Genomic DNA, 17,945 nt, shown 5'->3' on the forward strand with positions numbered 1-17,945 from the left:
AAATTTTTGCCCCACCGCTGGAACCTTGACCATATCCTGTCCCTGGTTTAGTTTCTCTGCCTAGCACGCTCCGGTGTAGTCTATCATCTAATTATTTCTTAGTCACCACCCCGCAAGAAGAATGTCAGCTCTCTGACCGCAGGGTTTCCTACCCATTTTGTAGGGTCTCTACACAGCTGGGTCTCTAGTGCCTAGAACAGCTGTTTGGCACAGCTTGGTGTCCCATAAACACGAGTTCAGTGAATTTGTTAATTGCATTTTTACAAAACATGGTGGCATGACATCATCTTCATTAATTTGTTCACTTCATAAAAATTGCATTACCTTTGAAAGTGACGCATATGTTACGTCTTCTTCCTTTGCAAGAATCGTGCTGTTTCTGTGACATCACAGCCGATCCTAAATTTTTTTTTTAATTATTTATTTATTTATTTATTTATTTTTGAGATGGAATCTCACTCTCTTGTCCGGACTAGAGTGCCATGGCATTAGCCTAGCTCACTGCAACCTCAAACTCCTGGGCTCAAACAATCCTCCTGCCTCAGCCTTCTGAGTAGCTGGGTCTACAGGCATGCGCCACCATGCCCAGATAATTTTTTCTATTTTTAGTTGTTTGGCTAATTTCTTTCTATTTTTTTTTTTTTTTTTTTAGTAGAGACGGGGTCTCGCTCTTGCTCAGGCTGGTCTCGAACTCCTGAGCTCAAGCAGTCCTCCCTCCTCGGCCTCCCAGAGTGCTGGGATTACAGGCGTGAGCCACCGCGCCCGGCCCCTAAATTAAACAAGTTACTCATAGCCAGATTTTATATTTTTTATACATAAATATATATTTATCTCTGGATAAATATATATATATAAAATATATAAATCATCTCTAGATTACTGGTAATACCTAATACTATACAATGTAAATACTATGTAAATCGTTATCATGCTGTATTGTTTTTTATTGTATTGTTATTTTTTATTGTGTGGTTTTCTTTTCCAAATATTTTTGATTTGCAGTTGGTTGAATCTGCAGGTGCAATAGCTGCCAATATGGAAGGCTGACTGTGTGTGTGTGTGTGTGTGTGTGTGTGTGTGTGTGTGTGTCACATTGTTGCATTTTAAGGTTTAGTAGAATATGGGCTGCTGTCTCCAAGACCAAGAGGAGCAGAGGAGCTGGCCCGGCCGCTCTGGAAGCAGGGCTAATTATTCTCGTTTTACAGATGTGGAGGACTGAGGCCTGTTGAAAGTGCGGAGCTCAGCCCTGGCACCCTCTGTCCCCAAGAGCTCCATGCAGGTGCCACAGGATGGAGAGGACCTTGCTGGCCAACCCTGGTACCACGGCCCCTTGTCCCGCCAGGTACTGCCTCCTGCAGGGCCTCAGCTCCATCCAGGGAGAGCCTCTCCTGCCCTTGACCCGCCGAGGACTCCTGGGTCCTGGATGAGGGGCTTAGGGCCAGGGTCTTTTGGGAGAGGTAGCTGGGGGCTAGGGACTGTGTTGAAGTTTGGCTGCTTGGGAACTGTCACTCTTTATATTTAAATTATCATTTTATTTGGGGTGGTGTTGAGGTTGGAGACAGAGATTGAGGAGGGTCCTAATGGCTCCAAAAGTACGCTTGGCCCTGCCCATCTCTCCCTCTGGGCCCAACTGCCTCCTGGCATTTCCCTCTCAATTTGAAATTCCCCACCCCCATCTCCAACATAGGTGTCACCCTCAGGAATCCTGGGACCCTGAACATCCAATGAAATCATAAGAGACAGGCCAGGCACGGTGGCTCATGTCTATAATCCCAGTGCTTTGGGAGGCCAAAGCAGGAGGATCACTTCAGGCCAGGAGTTTGAGACCAGCCTGGGCAACACAGCAAGACCCGGTCTCTAAAAAACAACAAAAAAAATCATGAGAGACAGTATAGCTTAGAAAATCAATTGGGGGCCAAGTCCATCTTGTCGTTCTACCACCCCCAGGGGCTTGGGGATATCCAGCTGACAGATAATGGGTCAGAACCGGGAGGGTTTTATGGGCCAGGTCCGGACGTTTCCCATGGCACTTCTATCCCACATCCCATTGGCCAGATCTTGTCACATGATGACCCTAGCTGCAAGGGGGCCTGGGAAATGTAGTCCACACAGGTGTCCATGAGGAAGGGGAAAGGGGTTTGCTGCAAAGCTACCTAGTCTCCACCTGCCACAGAGGTTTCAGTAGGGTGGCTTTTCTTGGGAGGGCGGCAGGGAGGGAGTCACCACTAACTGCTGGTCTGGGCTCATTCCTAAGCCCCCTGCCCGCTGTCCTCCATACACAGAAGGCTGAAACTCTTCTTCAGCAAGATGGTGACTTCTTGGTTCGTGCCTCTGGGTCCCGTGGGGGCCACCCTGTGATCTCCTGTCGCTGGCAGGGCTCAGTCCTCCACTTTGAGGTGTTCCGTGTGGCCCTGCGTCCCCGGCCAGGCCGGCCTGCAGCCCTCTTTCAGCTGGAGGATGAACAATTCCCCAGCATGCCTGCCCTGGTTCGCAGCTATGTGATCAGCCAGCGCCCACTGTCCCAGGCCACAGGGGCTGTGGCCTGCAGGCCTGTGACTCGGCAGGGGCTTCTGCAGCGCAGCTTTAGTGAGGACGCCCTTATGGACAGCCCGGCTCGGGTAGAGCCTCTCAGGTACTCACAGTTTCTCCACCTCCTTGAAAACACCCGACATCCCCCGCCCCCATGTTTCTCTGCGTCAACACTGTTGACATTTAGGGACCCGTAAATCTTGGTTGTTGGGGGGCTGTCCTGTGCATTGTAGGATGTTGAGCCGCATCCTTGGCCTCCACCTGCTAGATGTCAGTAGCAAGCCACCCTCCCTTCCCTGCTAGTTGTGACAACTAAAGATGTCTCCACACATTGCAAGCATCCCCTGGAGGTAGCTCACCTTGGTTGAGTAGACCCACTGACATAGGGTGACCGGATGCAGGGATTTCTGGGTATTGGTGAGGGCTGCCCTGCTTAGGCTGGGACTACATGTCTCTCTCACCTCTGCCCCTGCAGGGAAAGGAAGTGGAGCAACAGTCAGCCTGCAGACTTGTCGCATATGGGGCGGTCAAGAGAAGACCACCTTGAACCAGGTGAGAGTCTACCGGGACAACACATGGCTCAGAGATTGGCTCTGCCGCTCGCCACCTCAGCGGTCTTGAGCAGGTGATGGAACCTCTCAGAGCCTCAACTTCTTGCTTTGGAAAATGGGGCTAGTCATGTCCTCAACATTGTCACAGTGATCTAAAACACACAAGGACTTTGGAGGTGCCTAAAAACACCTGTTTACAATTATTCCAAGAAGCCCTATCTTTTCTGACCACAGCTGACCATTCTAACAACTTTTGCTACATAGCTTCCTAATTCTAGTCACACAGCCCTGCTTGCAGAAACTTCCAGACTTATTTCTGCCCCCAGGGCCTTTGCACTTGCTGTTCCCACCATTGATGGGAATATCCCCATTCTCCTAATCTTTTCCTGAGTGGATCCTCTGCATCCAATGGGAGCTCCTCAAAGCAGTTGACCCTGTCTTTCCTCAAAGAGGACTCACTCCCATGTCCCCTTGTGCTCCTTTTGCACGCCCCTCCCGCCTCATTCAACATGAGCCCTCACTGCATGGCAGGCCCTGCCCTAAGGGCTAGGCCACACCAATGAACCAGAAAAACAAAGATCCCTGCCCGAGGGGAGCCAACATTCTATTAAAGGACAACAGACCATAAAGCACAACAATAAGTCAATTGTGTATGCTTTGGGATAAAAACTGAAACAAAGTTAGGGAGGTTGGGAGAATAGGGATGGAGGTGGAAATTGCAATTTATTTATTTATTTATTATTTATTCATTGAGCAAGGTGTCACTCTGTTGCCTGGGCTATAGTGCAGTGGCATCAGAGCTCACTGCAACCTCAAACTTCTGGGCTCAAGCGATCCTTCTGCCTCAGCCTCCCAAGTAGCTGGGGCTATAGGCGCGCTCCACCAGGCTCAACTAATTTTTTTATTTTTTGTGGAGACTATAGACACGTGCCACCATGCTTGGCTAATTTTTTTTTTTTTTTAATTTTTTGTGGAGATGAGGGTCCCATTATGTTGCTCGGGCTGGTCTCTGACTCCTGGCCTCAAGCAACCCTCCCACCTAGGCCTCCCGAAGTGCTAGGATTATAGGCATGGGCCACCATGCTGGCCTGCAATTTTAATAGTCCTCAGGAATGGCCTCATTGAGAAAACAAATGGAAGGAAATGAAGGAGGGAACAGTGTGGATAACTGGGGAAAGTATGGCCCAAACGTTTTCAAATCATGGGTAAGTGTGTAGCATTTCTGTTGGTGAAGCTGTTCACATTCAAAGCTGCACCAAGATAGGTTGGGATACCCTGTTATTGGCGGAATAATGGAAGAATTAAGAGGGGGGTAGCCCGTGAAACCCCTACCTACACCCCACCCAGCTATCTTATCTGCGTACTCCTGTTGTCCCTTCTTTTGTGACACCAGGAGCCTCCACTATGCCCGTAGCTGCCCTGCCCAGGACAGGGAGCGACCCGGTGTTGCTGAAGACTCCAGCTCTTCTTGGGACTGTCGCTGACACTCTCAGGGCTTCCGATGGGCAGCTTCATGCCAAGGCACCAACCAAACCCCCCCGGACACCCTCACTGGTGCTGCCTGATGCCTCTGGACGCCCCCCAACGTACTGTGAGCTTGTGCCTAGAGTGGCCAGTGCCCAGGAGACACCCCCTGGTCAGAGATGGCCAGAGCCAGAGGCCTTGTGGTGGGAGACCGAGGAGGAGGAGGAGGAAGAAGAGAACAGAGACTTTAGGAGACCACAGGCTGAGGTCTCTTTCTGTCCCCCTGACACTCTGTCCTGCCTGCTGAGCCCCCAGAATCGGCCCCTGGAACCCGAAGTCCTGCGTAAGCTCCGTGGCCTGTTCCTGGAGCACCATTCGGACAGCACCGCCCTCCACCTGCTGTTGATGGACTGCCAGGTGGGTCACCTGCCAAGTCGCTTCTCCCCAGGCAGAGAGCTGAAGCCCGGCAAGGCCCTACGGCACCCGTATATTTACTGTTCACCTGACCTCCCCACTCCTTCCGCAGGCCACAGGCCTCCTGGGCGTGACCAGGTTTCAGCGAGCCAACATGGGGGTGGCCTCTGGCCTGGAGCTGCTCACGCTTCCCCATGGGCATCGCTTGAGGTTGGAACTGCTGGAGAGGTGAGCCAGCCGCCTGGGACCTTGGTTGGGGGGCCGATTCCCCCCACTCCCCAGGGTTGGCAAACATCTCCCCCATTCGCGGGCCCCCAGGGAAGAGGGGGGATGGGCAACTCCACCTCTGATCTCCCCTCACCCCCCGCATTACAAACCTCCCCACTGTTCCCAGACCCTTGCCCTCCGCCTCCGCAGGCACGAGACGCTGGCGCTGGCCGGGGCGCTGGCCGTGCTGGGCTGCTCTGGGCCGCTGGAGGAACGCGCGGCCGCACTCAGGGGCCTGGTAGAGCTGGCACTGGCACTGCGGCCAGGGGCGGCGGGGGACCTGCCTGGGATGGCAGCGGTCATGGGCGCCCTGCTCATGCCCCAGGTGCGTGGGAAGCAGGGATGGGAGGAAGCGGGAGCGCAGGTGACCGGGAAGAGGGGGGAAGAGGGGAGAGGAGGCATGCTCAGGTCTCCTCCCCCAGGTGTCCCGGTTGGAGCACACGTGGCGCCAGCTCCGACGGAGCCACACAGAGGCTGCGCTGGCCTTTGAGCAGGAGCTGAAGCCGCTGATGCGGGCTCTGGATGAGGGCGCTGGTGAGTGAGGGTCCGGGAGGATCTTCTGCAGCCCCAGACCAAGTTTAACAGGAATCCAGTTCTAGGCCTCACCCCTCCGCCCTAAGCCCCGCCCCTACCCTAAGCCCCTCCCTGGACCAGTCCGGCCCTGCGCTAGGCTCCGCTATTACGTCGGCCTCCAAACCCTGCCCCCATCCCGCCCTTACCCACGCCCATTCGCTGTAGGCCCCGCCCAGGCCTCGTCCCAAGCCCCGCCCCCTGCCCTATGCCCCGCCCTGAACCCAGTCCCGCCCTGCACTAGGCTCCGCTTTCTACCTCTGCCCCAAACCCCGCCCCCATTCCGCCCTTGCCACGCCCATTCTCTGTAGGCCCCGCCCTCCATTCGAGACTCAGATCTGGATCCTTTCCCTAGGCTCCGCCCCAGCTCCGTTCCAAGCCCCGCCCCTACCCTAGGCCCCGCCCTGGAACCAGCCGGGCTCTGCTCTCGGCTTCTGCCCCAAGCCGCGCCCTCGGGTCTGTCCTAGGCGCCCCCTCGGCCCTATGCCTGATCTTCTGCCCCAAACCCAGGTCAGACCCTCCCCCTCTGCAGGACCCTGTGACCCCGGCGAGGTGGCGCTACCGCACGTGGCACCCGCGGCGCGCCTGCTGGAGGGCGAGGAACTCGGGGGCCCGCTGGACGAGAGCTGCGAACGGCTGCTGCGCACCCTGCACCGGGCGCGCCGGGTGGCCCGAGACGCGCCCAGATTCCGCCAGGTGGCGGCCCAGCGCCTGCGGGGTGAGCGCCCCCCTGTGCCGGGCTGCCCGAGGGTTCCGCCTTCAAGAACACCCAGCCTGCTCTAACCGGATGCCACAAACCCAACTGCCCCAGGACGGGAGCCTCCTGCCACGCCACCCAGTCCCACCCAAACTGGGACGGCCCCCCCGTCCCCCGTGAGGTCCTCACTGCAAGCACCTGCCGCATCAAGCAGTATTGACAGGATCAGGGCTCTCCACCCCAAATGGGGCGGCCCCGCCCCCATAACCACGCCCCCAGGGCCCCACTCCCTCCCACCCACCCACCTGTGGGGACCCCGCCCCCAGAGGATCTCGACCCCCAAGAACACCCAGCTCCCTCCAAAATAACTCAGTCCTTCAACTTGGTGGGAGAACAGCGCCCTCACTGCGCTCAGAGCCACCCTTCTCTCCTGAGGCAGCCCAGCCTCCAGGACACCCCCACCTTCCCTGGCGACCTGAAATCCAGCCCCTGGGGCACCCCATCTCCAGACATAGCTCCTAAAGTGGGACCCCCCCAGACTGTTGCACCTAGAACGGGGCACCCCCATGCACCCTGGCAAAGCCCGCCCCCACCGAGCCCCTCAAGCACCCCACCCCCATTCCTGCAGCGACGTAGGAGTCCCCTTCCCACTAACTCCGCCCAGCCATCCCTCTTGGGAGGGCAGAGTCCCTCTGGGTCCCTGCTGGGTCAAAGTCCCGGAGAGGAAACGCAGGTGCGGGAGGGGGAGGGGCGAGGCGGGAGTCTGGGGCCCGCCCTCAGCCCACCTGACTGTGTCTCCAGGATTCCGGCCTAACTCGGAGCTGAGGGAGGCCCTGACCACCGGCTTCCTGCGGAGGCTGCTCTGGGGTAGCCGGGGCCTGGGAGCGCCACTACCCCAACGCCTTGAGAAGTTCCAGCGCGTCCTCAGCGTCCTGTCGCAGCGCCTGGAACCTGACCACTGAGCGCAGCAGGCTGGGACCCCAAGACTCCTAGGGACCCCCCCCCAAGGAGACCAAGGGAATGGCCCTATGTTTCTCACACAGCCACAGGCAGTGGAGACCTGTCCCCACCAACAGAAGGAAGGGGGGCAGGTTTACAAGAATCCACCCTGCCCCCTAAAAATGCACATGGATCCTGGGGGTGGGGGGGTCCTCCCATATACTGTAAGACCACCCCCCCGCAGCTGGGACACTTAAGAAAACAGCAGCCACACTGTGAACATGGTAAGAGAACTTGCACATCTGACATCAGAGGCCAGAGTTCAAATATGACTCCGCCCCTTAAAAGCTGCGTGACTTCTAGCACATCACTTGACCTCTCCGTGTCCACCATCAACATGAAAGCGAGACTGTGTACTTCCTTGAGGGGTTTGCAGGGATTAAAGCTTGATGTTTAAATGAGATCGTGGGTAGGTGGAGAATGCCTGGCACACAGCAGACACTCAGTAAACACTACCTGTTCCAGTAAGCACCACTGCATACAGATGTCTCCCTATATTGGAGTCACAAACACCTACCAAGGTTAAAGATCCAGCCAGGGTATCTAAATCCCCTAACAAGGCACAGACTCCAAGAGCTTTATCTAATTTTTTTTTTTATATATAAAACAAAACGGCCCAAGTCGAGCGGCAGGAAGAAAAGATTTTGAAACACGAGTATGTACATCGGTGGTGGAAGGCACAGCGGGTCCACTCGGAGTGACACGTGGGATCGGGGAGGGGGGCAGCAGGTTACACAGGTCTCAGCCAAAGCCACGGGGGCAGAAATAAAGTGCACAGGTCCTGGGGCCCCCCGTGGCCCAGAAGCAGCAGATGACAGCCCCCCTCTTCCTGCCTCTGGCAGGGTTCAGTTGAGCGTGACTCGGAGGTAGGAGGTGGGCACGTAGCCCTCTCCTCCCTCTTTCCGCCTGACGCGGGTCCAGCCATCGCCTTTGTCCTCTTCCATGAGGCTGAGACCTTCACCCTCGGCCATGGAGATGGTGCCCTCGCTGGACCCTGTCGTGGGGTGGGGGTGGGCCCAGGTTTAGGGTTAGGGTTAGGCACATTTAAACAGAACCCAGCCACAGACACCCTCTGCCCAAGCAAGTGCTGTGCGCCCCTACCCACGAGCCCACCCCAGCCGTCCTCACCTTCAAAGTGGTAGATGGCCACACAGTGGCCTATGGGGGACGCAGGCTCCTCCTCGAAATCCTCATCGAACTCCGTGTAAATGGGGGCGTCCTGGCCCTCCTCTGAGGGAGGCTCTTCCGAGCTGGTTCGGGAGAATTGGGCAGATAAAGAGGGGCCCTTCCTGGGTCCCCGGGGCTGGACCCGCTCTGGCCTCCCCGCTCACCTCTCCTTGTTGTCCTGTGACGCGTTGCTGTTGCTGCTGCTGTCTGGTGGGGCGCTGGCTGGGGGGTCGGGAGGCCGGGCGTGCCGGCCCAGGCTGTCCCCCTTGTTGCTTAGGACCCGGCTTTCGGCTTCTGCCAGCCAAGCCTGGGAGGAGAGGGTGACCGGATCAGTTCCAGGGCAGGGCTCCGGGGCCAGGCCCCCCCGGACCTGGAGGTTTCCTGAGATCACCATGCACACCCAAGGCTGTGATGAGAAACAGCTGGAACCCCCCCCCACACCCACCCACCCCAGCATCTCCCTGTCCCCTGCCCCACCCGGCGGTGACTCAGCCGCCCCACTGGCCCCCACCCCTCCCCAGGGCCCTTGCTTTACCTCATACTTCTGCACTTCCAATTTCAGCCGTTCAATGTTGCTCAGGGTTTCTGTGATCTGGGGCTCCAAGCTGGCAGGGTCCCCCATCTGGGGTGTCTTCTCGTAGACGTCCTTCATTTTCTTCAGGGCTTCCCTAGCACCAGGCAGGCAGGCAGAAAAAAAAGTGCAGCCCCGTGTGATTTAACAAGCAAAAGATCCCAGAGGCTTTGCTTTGGTGGTTAAGCACTCAAATGCCAGTGCCAGACTGCACGGGTTCGAATCTCAAAGTGTGAGCATTTCCTAGTTGTGTGGCCTTGGCTTATCAAACCCCTGCCTCAGTGTGCCTACCTTGAAAATGGGTACAATGATACATATATCTTGTGTGGGTCATTCTAAGGACTAGAACGTACCTGGTACCTAGTAAGTCCTAGCTATTATTCAATTATTCACTATTGAGTGCCTACTGCCTACCAGACACTATTGTAAGCATCAGAAATATGGCACTAAACAAGTCTGGACCCTAACTCTACTTATAATCTCTGAAGAAAATTTGAGAATTCTAATAAATCCACGTTTAGAATGGTGCCTGGGATACAGTAAGCAATCAATAAATGCACAGGTCTTATCATCATTAGTCTCCCATCTGTCTCCTCTATGTCTTTGCATATAGGTGGTAATGACTGTCTCTAAGAATAGACCTTCGGAATATATCAGACCTAGGCTTAACTTCTTTCTAGTTCTAATATCTGACCCACTTTACAGAGGAAGAAACTGAGGAAGAAAAAGATGAAGGGAGCTGTCCAAGACCTCAGAGACGGAGCTGTAATAGAAATCGAGACAGTTTTTCTTGGCTGGGCATGGTGGCTCACACCTGCAATTCTAGCACTCTGGGAGGCCGAGGCAGGAAGATCGCTTGAGGTCAGGAGTTCAAGACCAGCCTGAGCAAAAGTGAGACCCCATCTTTACTAATAATAGAAAAATTAGCCGGTCATCATGGTGTGCACCTGTAGTCCCAGCTACTCCGGAGGCTGAGGCAGGAGGATCGCTTGAGCCCAGGAGTTGGAGGCTGCAGTGAGCTACAACGACACCACTGCACTCTAGCCGGGGCAACAGAATGAGACTCTGTCTCATGAAAAAAAACAGTCCTTCTTAACTCCAGAGCACGCACCCTTAACTCCTCCCCGCCATAAAAACCCAGGAACTGCAGTATTCCAAATGGAACTTTACACCAATAAAAACCATCTTGTCCAAGAGGTTACATGCAGACGGCAAAATATAACTTGGCTGCCTGTTCGCAAGAGGCAAACGTCATTCCTATTATGTAACAGGATTGGGAAGAGGATTTTGTTGCTTGGAAAGAGTAGAAGAATTTTTTTTTTAATCTGGCAGAAATTTACTGTTCGTATTTTAAGTGTTTATTAAACAGACAACTATATAGCTTTTTTTTTCTTTTAGCCAATTAATATGGTGAATTAGACTGATACATGTTTTGATATTGAACTATCTTTGCATTACGGGGATAACACCCAACTGATTGTGGGATTTTTTAAGTTTTTTTAAACATTTTTTTATTGTGGTAAGACATAGATAACATAAAATTTACCACTGTGGCCAATTTTTAAGTGTACAGTTCTGGGGCATTTAGTGTATTCACACTGCTGTGCAATCAGCAACACTCCGTGACGTATTATTTTTGAATATGCCATCGGATTTGCTTGGCGAGGAATTTGCATCCAAGATGACAAATGAGGTAAAATGAGCCTGTAATTTTATTTTCTTGACTTCTTGGCCACTGATTTGGGCATCCAGATTCCTCTAGCTTCCTAGCTAAGCTGACGGCTTTCACTCTTTTCCGCTTGCTGGAAAGAATTGTGTAAGATAAGAAGTAACTGTTTCTCGTAAGTGTGGCAGGAATCACCTGTAAACCCAGCAGGGCCTGGGGTTTGCTGGGGAGATCTCTGAGCTCCATTTAAATGTAATTCATTTATTGTTTTATCGTGTTCTTTTCCTGCCTGTCCTCTCACCCCCACCCTGCCTTACCTCTGGTCCACTTCCTTCTGAAGTTCACGACTGCGTTCTTCCAGCTGCTGCTGAAGTCGCTTCCTCTGCTGCTCGGGGGGCAAGTGGCTAAAATCCTCCGTCACCACTGTCTGCAAGGTGGGGAGAGGACTGAATTTGGGATCGTGGCATCTAAGCGCCCAGGCTCTGCACAGTTCTGAGACATACCAAGTCCACCTTCCTCCCCATCCAAGGTTCTTGGGGGCAGGGCCATGCACAGAGCAAAGCAGGTCTAAGTCAGGCAACCGGGGAAGGGGGTGCCCAGCCAGCGGCAGGAAGCGAGCCCAGGGTCCCGCCACCCGGCCGCTGGGCAGGCTGGGGCCAACACGTCTTCCTGCCCCGAGGCCTCACTTACCCCACGGCTGCCTCGAAGGCTGCGGAAGGATGCTAGCCTCGGTTTGACCGACTTACTGATCTCGCTCAGTATGGCCAAGGGGTCACGGCCGGAGCGGGGGGACGGGGGTCCGTTAGGCAATGCCGAGGGTAGGGGGCCCCCCAGGGGGGAGAGAGGTGGGGGGCGAGGCTACCGACGGGGGCCGGGGAGGAGGATGGGTCGGGAGGGTCGTGGGAGGTAGGAGGACGTAGAGAATGAGTTCGGAGGGACGTATGGATGGACGGAAGAACACACACACAAAAAAAAGAAAAAAAAAGAAAAGAAAACAAGGAAAAAACAAAATGGAGAAAGAAAAAAATAACGGTAAGAAAACCACAACTCAAGATGTGCACACACGGAAAACACGCTCGAGAGTAACACGAAAATCCGGGAGGTGGCAAGAAGGACACGTGAGACTGTGAGCCGGAAGGCAGAGCCCTCTGTCCCACCCACATCTCCTGCGTCCCTTGAATGGGACATCCGGGAACCAGTGCAGGGCCCCGGGGAGGCCCATGTGTCTGCCCACCCGGCTTTCTGGGCTCACAGTCTAGCAGGTGGGGGCGGACACATGCAGGAAATCGGGGTCTCACACGGGAATGGGGCCACAGAGGCCAAAAAGAACAGGCTGAGAGAAGAGGGGAGGCTGGAAATATCTGATGGGTTAGGGGAGTGGAAGCTTTAAGCCGGGCAGTGGCAGGTGGAAGTTGAGGAGGGTCCCAAACTCTAAGTCAATAAGGATCAAAAGTGTAGTATAAACCAGGGGTCAAATGTCTACACTAGCGAGAGGGGAGTTGTTGAAGGTATAAACCAAGGGTGTCAAGGTATATCCCCAGCATCGAAAGCCAAAAAGCCCCAAGAAAACAGAGCGTGAGGGGCGGGGACCCAGAGAAACACCCAGGAAGTCCCCAGGGGCAGTGTCTCCGGCCCTCGGGCCAGCCCTGAATTCCATAAGCAGGTCTTCTCCCGGCATCCTGAGAAGCAGCAGACAGACGCCACAGGCCTCTCCACCCTGCCCCCCTCCGCCTCGGGGGACTCCCAGGCCAATGGGCCGCCCGCCTTCCTTCCCTCCAGCCCGGGCCGGCAGCCAAGAGGAAAATTCCTGCCCAGGACTCCGCGTTCAGGCAGCTGGGGCTGACTCAGTAGGGGCCCCGCTTGTCCCCACTCACTGTCCTGCCGCCCCCCACACCCCAAGGGCCCCGGCCCCCACCTTGTTCTTCTTGCCGAAGGGCCAGCGCTTGGCACGGCTGCGGCCGGAGCCCCGGAGCTCGGGTCGTCCGTCTGACGGGGTGCCCAGGCTGCTGTCGGAGGGCGCACGGTTCATGGGCTGGCTGAAGTCTTCGAATTCCACGTCGCCCGGGCGGGCGAAACCCGACTTGTGCAGCTCTATCAGGACCTGGGAGTCCTGGGGGGAGGGCACAGTGGGTGGGCAGTCAGGGGCAAAATGAAGTGCCCAATCTTTGGGGAGCCTCCCTCTGCCCGCTGGACACCCCCGGCCCAGGCACCCACGTTCTTGGGATCCACAGCTTCTGCGGCCACCTTCATGCCCTCCAGGCACTTGGCAATGATGGGCACCACCTGCAGCTCCGCCTCTGACAAGAGCCCGTACCCGGCCCCCAGGCGGGTGGCCCTGCGTTCGTCCATGTCCTGCAGCTTCTGTAGGGACAGGGCAAGGGTGGCTCAGGGATGCTAACGGAGGGACCAGTGGCAGAGTGACTCACTCTGCAAACATGACGGCACTCCACGATGGCCCCAGCCCCAAGCCCGATCTCGTTGGGGAAACAGTAGAGCACAGAGACTCCAACCCAGTGTGGCTGGAGAGACACAGCACCAGGGGGAATTTCAGAGCAGGTCACTTGCCTGGGGAGTTACAAAGGCTTCTCAAAGGAGGAGACAAGGGAACAGGGATTGGAAGAAAAAGAAGACCCGGCATAGATACTCCCAGGGCCAGGGTTGGGACAAAGAGTGGAGTGCAAGGCTGAAACAGAAGAGGGGAGATCTAAGGATCTTTTGGAGGATTTGTTAGAACTGGAGCTTAGAAGAATGAGTAGGAGTTTTAAAAGGAATGATAAACAATCCTGGCAGAAAGAACAGATGGAGTGAAAACACTGCTCAGTATTATCATAGGTTTCTAATTCCCTTTCAGTCTAGGGATCAGGACATTGCAGCTGGGGTTTTGACGTATGTGTAGGAGTTGGTTTAACTTTGGGGCAATTTTCGGGAAGGTGGGTCTGGGAACTTGGGAGTACGCACATCAAATATCTGGGGCATCTGTGAGAAATAGAAGTGGGCTTGGTCTCGGTTAAAGCGCTGTAGTTGGGCTGCATATTCGTTTTTGCTTTCCTCTGCCATATGACTTCGAAGATGTGCTTGCTGCTTGGCCTGAGGAATATCGAGACGGGGGTTACAGTCAGGTTCTGGCCACGTCCCACCCTGACCGCCTGAGCCTCTCCCAGATGCGACACACACCTTCTCCACATCAGCCTTGGTGGCGTTGATGTCCTGGTCTAGTCGCTCAGCAGTCTGGGCTGCCTTCTCTGCCTCCCGGCAGTCCCGCTCAAACTTACGCTTACTCTGTTAGGGGACAAGAGACATGTTGGGAACTCACGGAGGAGAGGAGGTCCAGACCAGACAAAGGGGGGCAGCTCCATCAGCAGCAACCCTCACCCTGCTCCTCTGGGCCAGAGCCACCCGCCACCCCTGCAAACTCACATTCTCCAGCTGTTTGAAGCCATTTTCCAGCTGTTGCTGGGCCCGACGTCCTTCCTGGAAGTGCTGTGGAGAGAAGGGCAGTGAGGCTCACCAGGGTTCTGGCAGGGGGCCCCCAGCAACACCCAGAGAGGGGGTTCCCTCACCATCTTCCTCTCCTGTTTTATCTCCTGGGAGTACTTGGCCAGTTCAAGACACACACGGACACCGAGGTTCTCGGCCACCAGCTCCCGCTGGCCTGCAAAGTCGTTCACCTCTTGGAGAATCTGCACAAAGGACTGTTGCTGGCTGAACCTGGGGTGGAGTGAGAAGTGGGGAGCAGGGAGTCAGGCCTCCCGGGGAGCCAGATGCCCCAGGACCCACCTCTAAATGGGAAACGGTAACCCCAAAACGTTCATCCCCAAGACAATGATAAATTCTGATCCGCATTCCTTACCCCCGACCCTTAAGCTGGATGCTTCTACAATGCATGCAATGCTTATGCCATCTCTGTATGCGTCACCCCAGTAGGGATGGGGGGAGAAACCTATAACCAAACACCATTAATCTTTTTACAGTGAGAGGCATTAATATTCACACTGAGATTAAAAATAACCAAGATTACAATGAACAATTCAGGTCAGTTCAGGTCGCAGGTTGCCTGCCGCCTAACAGCGTACCAAAAAAACTTTGGATTTCTAGAGCTTTTCGGATTTTGAAATCGGGGGACTCAGAATAAAATCAGATGCTCCTTCAAACTGGGCACTGTGTCCACACATGAACTCAGTTCACGTTCGTACAAGCCCTGTGAGGCAGGCAGTGTGGTCACGCATGCCCATTTCACAGAGGAGGAAAACAGAGGCACAAAACTTAAGTCACTTGCTCAAAGTCGCCGGTTTTGTAACTGTTGCAACCTCCCATTTAACAGGTGAGGAAAACAGAGGTAGGGAATTTGAGTCACCTGCCCCACTAAATAGTCGTGGATTTAGGATTTCCAGCCAAGTAATCTGGATCTTGCATCTATGCTTTTACCTCTACGGGGGAATTGGGGGGGGGGGGGGTCATGGGTCTGGGGTGGCCCAGCTGAGGCAGAGGAAGTGAGACCCCAAAGTTCCGCACCCTCCCCCACGACCAAGAAGTCTCCAACCTTACTTGGATTCAGGGTCATCTTTGATGGGTCTCTTCGGCAGGTATTTTTTCACCAAGCTCCTAAAGGGAGACAAAGGTGTGAAGGTAGAGCCCCCCCAGCCCTCCCCCCGCTCCCCCGCCCCGCCGCATGTCCACCCTAGGGTCTCACCGCAGTTGCTTCGCATAAGCTTGTTCCACCTCCGTGCGTTCTTTCACGAACTTCACATATCGGTCCAACAGGTCCAGCCCCCACTGCGTGTGGCGCTCGAGCACCTCGAACTGATCCTGTGGGGGGGGATGGGGAGGGGGGAAAGAGTGGGGGAGGGCCGGGGTCACGACCTGGGGACCCCACCGCCACCGGCGCCCGCGGACCAGGCGTCCCGAGAGCTCCCAGGCTGTGCGCGCCCGAGGAGGAGGAGTGGCTTCCCGGCGCCGCCGCCCCGGCGTGGCGCGGGGAGAGGCAGGAAACTGGCGGGAACCCCCTCCCCTTCCCGGGAAGGGCCGGAGAACAGGGCCCGGGCCCCAGCGGGACGACAGGGTCTCCAGTCTCGGGACCGCCAAAAAAGTGTGGAATGAGGCAGGCCACTCCCCCCGGCTCCTACTAATCCCCCCAGATTCCGGAAAATCCGGCCGGCCCGGCGTGAGTCAAGACCAGAGGCGCAGGGTTCCTCGCAGCTCGGGGGCCCACCCCCCGCCAATGGCCAGGGGGCAGGCACCACGTTCCCTGAGTCCCCATGCTCCCTGGGGTCCCCCGATGTGTGACTCAGTTTCCCCCACTGACTCCACTACACCTCCAAATAAAACCCCAGGGTTGGAGGTACGGCGGGGTGGGGGGGAGTTACCCCGCTGTACTCAGACGCAGGGATTCCACCACCCCCAGAAAGGGGAGGGGTCAGAGGTCCAGCTAGGATACGAGGAAACTTCTGGGGCTTCCAAGGCTGAGGTTAGAGCGACCAGGGGGCGGCCCCGCCCTGTGCCTGGAGCGAGCCGGGGGAGGGTGGGAAGGGGCCCGAGGCCGACCCTCGCAGCCCCCTCCCCTTCCACGGGCGTCCCAAGTCCTTAGGTGTTGATTAAAGACGACCGAAAGGGCGGCCAGGACTTCTAGATCCCACGTGGGGGTGAGGGTGGCCAGAGGGTCCCCTCCCCCTCCCAGCCGGACAGGCGGGCGGCGGGCAGAGACCCAGGGGCGGTAAGATAAGCCGCCCGGCCGGCCAGGGCGCTCAAAATAGGTGACCTCGCCCGGCCGCCCAGGCCTGGTCCCAGGACTTCTGCCCGCTTCACCCTCAAGCCCGTGCCTCAGTTTCCCTGCGCCGCTCCTGCAAGGTCGCCCTGAGCCCCTAGGCGTGCACACGGACTCCCGGAGAAACTCCGAGAGGGGGGCGGAGGGTGGAGGGCAGGGACCGAGGGGTGGGTGGAAGGGAAAGCGAGGAGCCCCCCACTAAGGTACGCTGGGGACAAAAAGGGGAACCCCAGGAAGGGGGAACTTGGAGCTGGGCCGATTGGACTCACCCACAGCTCGGTGCCCCAATCCATGCTGTCCCCGCCACCGCCGCGCCCGGTCCCCGTCACCCGCCGCCCTCCGCGGGGAGACTCAGCCGAGGGCGGTGCTCCTGGCCCCGCCCTGGCCCGCCCACTCCAGGCTAAGCCACGCCCCCGAGCGCTCTGCCACGCCCCCGCCCGCGTAGAGCACTAGCGCGGCGCTCTAAGGGCGGGGCCCCCAAGGAGGCGGGGCCCAACGGACGCTCCGCCCCGTCTTAAAGGACTGGTGCCACCCGACGCCACTGGACGACCCCTTAAAGGACCCCCCACCCACCCATTTTCCAAATCCCCGGGGTCCCTCTCATCCTCCCACTCTCCTCCCCTACCCCAGATGGTTCTTCCTTTCCCCTCTCCCCTCATCCATTCCTTAAAGGGCCAGGACACTAAAAACCCCAAACCCAAGAAGTCCTTCCCCCAGCCCGTCGCAGGGAGAAACTGAGGTCACCTGGCTCTTGCGGGTCGGCCCGGCTCCAGGCGTCTACGTTCGTCCCACTAATGGTCTGGTCCCTCCGGCCACAGGGCGGAAGGAAGGACTTCGATTTTGCCCAGGACGCGCCTCCGCCAAGGCCGGGTCCATTAGCTCAGGCACCGCATCCTGCCCTCCCTCCCCCAGAGTCTCCGCTGGGAAACTGAGGACGGGCCGTCCTTGGGGCGCCCGGTCCAGGCCTTTCCCCGGCTGCCATCGAGTTCGTGCTTGCACCTGCCCGTTTTCCAGTCTCACCCATGAAGGTCTAATCTGGTTTAATTATCAGTATTGCCCCTGGGAGTCCGACTCCGCCCCTCTCCCAGATGCCCGGGCCCTGGGGCATGCAAGACTGTCACCTCCTCTATAAAAGTCTGTTCGCACCTTGTAAATCCCTTTGAGGCTCCGAGATGAAAGGAGAGACAGGCACCATCAACTCCTACCCCCATTCTCTCTGGCCTTTGGCGCTTTCTCTGCAGCTACAGAGATGACAGACGTCTTGCTGGGGCTGGGATGGCCCCCCGGGG

General features: G+C 56.6%; 2 protein-coding genes across 4 annotated transcripts; one reads left to right on the forward strand and one right to left on the reverse strand.

Annotated features, from left to right (window-relative positions):
* Positions 1-1,273: 1,273 nt before the first annotated feature.
* On the forward strand, positions 1,274-7,476 carry SH2D3A (SH2 domain containing 3A). Its single transcript, XM_012646173.1, has 9 exons — positions 1,274-1,342; positions 2,283-2,632; positions 3,005-3,081; positions 4,474-4,961; positions 5,071-5,186; positions 5,376-5,550; positions 5,648-5,759; positions 6,328-6,513; positions 7,294-7,476. The coding sequence occupies exons 1-9, from the start codon at positions 1,274-1,276 to the stop codon at positions 7,452-7,454; spliced, it is 1,734 nt and encodes a 577-aa protein (XP_012501627.1). The 3' UTR covers positions 7,455-7,476.
* Positions 7,477-8,064: 588 nt separating this feature from the next.
* On the reverse strand, positions 8,065-16,988 carry TRIP10 (thyroid hormone receptor interactor 10). 3 transcript variants are annotated; one of them, XM_012646247.1, is made up of 15 exons: positions 16,926-16,988; positions 15,586-15,701; positions 15,441-15,497; positions 14,456-14,603; positions 14,313-14,375; positions 14,070-14,174; positions 13,854-13,982; positions 13,110-13,256; positions 12,811-13,005; positions 11,586-11,753; positions 11,213-11,322; positions 9,194-9,326; positions 8,823-8,965; positions 8,620-8,741; positions 8,065-8,485 (listed from the first exon to the last, which is right to left on the reverse strand). In XM_012646247.1, the coding sequence occupies exons 1-15, from the start codon at positions 16,947-16,949 to the stop codon at positions 8,337-8,339; spliced, it is 1,809 nt and encodes a 602-aa protein (XP_012501701.1). In that variant the 5' UTR covers positions 16,950-16,988; the 3' UTR covers positions 8,065-8,336. The 3 variants fall into 3 exon arrangements, with proteins under 3 accessions (XP_012501701.1, XP_012501700.1, XP_012501702.1); XM_012646246.1 differs by lacking the exon at positions 11,586-11,753; XM_012646248.1 differs by lacking the exon at positions 11,586-11,753 and having other exon boundaries at positions 8,222-8,514.
* Between the last annotated feature and the right edge of the window lie 957 nt (positions 16,989-17,945).

This window comes from Propithecus coquereli, unplaced genomic scaffold (assembly GCF_000956105.1).
Source record: "Propithecus coquereli isolate 6110/MARCELLA unplaced genomic scaffold, Pcoq_1.0 Scaffold241, whole genome shotgun sequence".
NCBI classification, from domain to species: domain Eukaryota; kingdom Metazoa; phylum Chordata; class Mammalia; order Primates; family Indriidae; genus Propithecus; species Propithecus coquereli.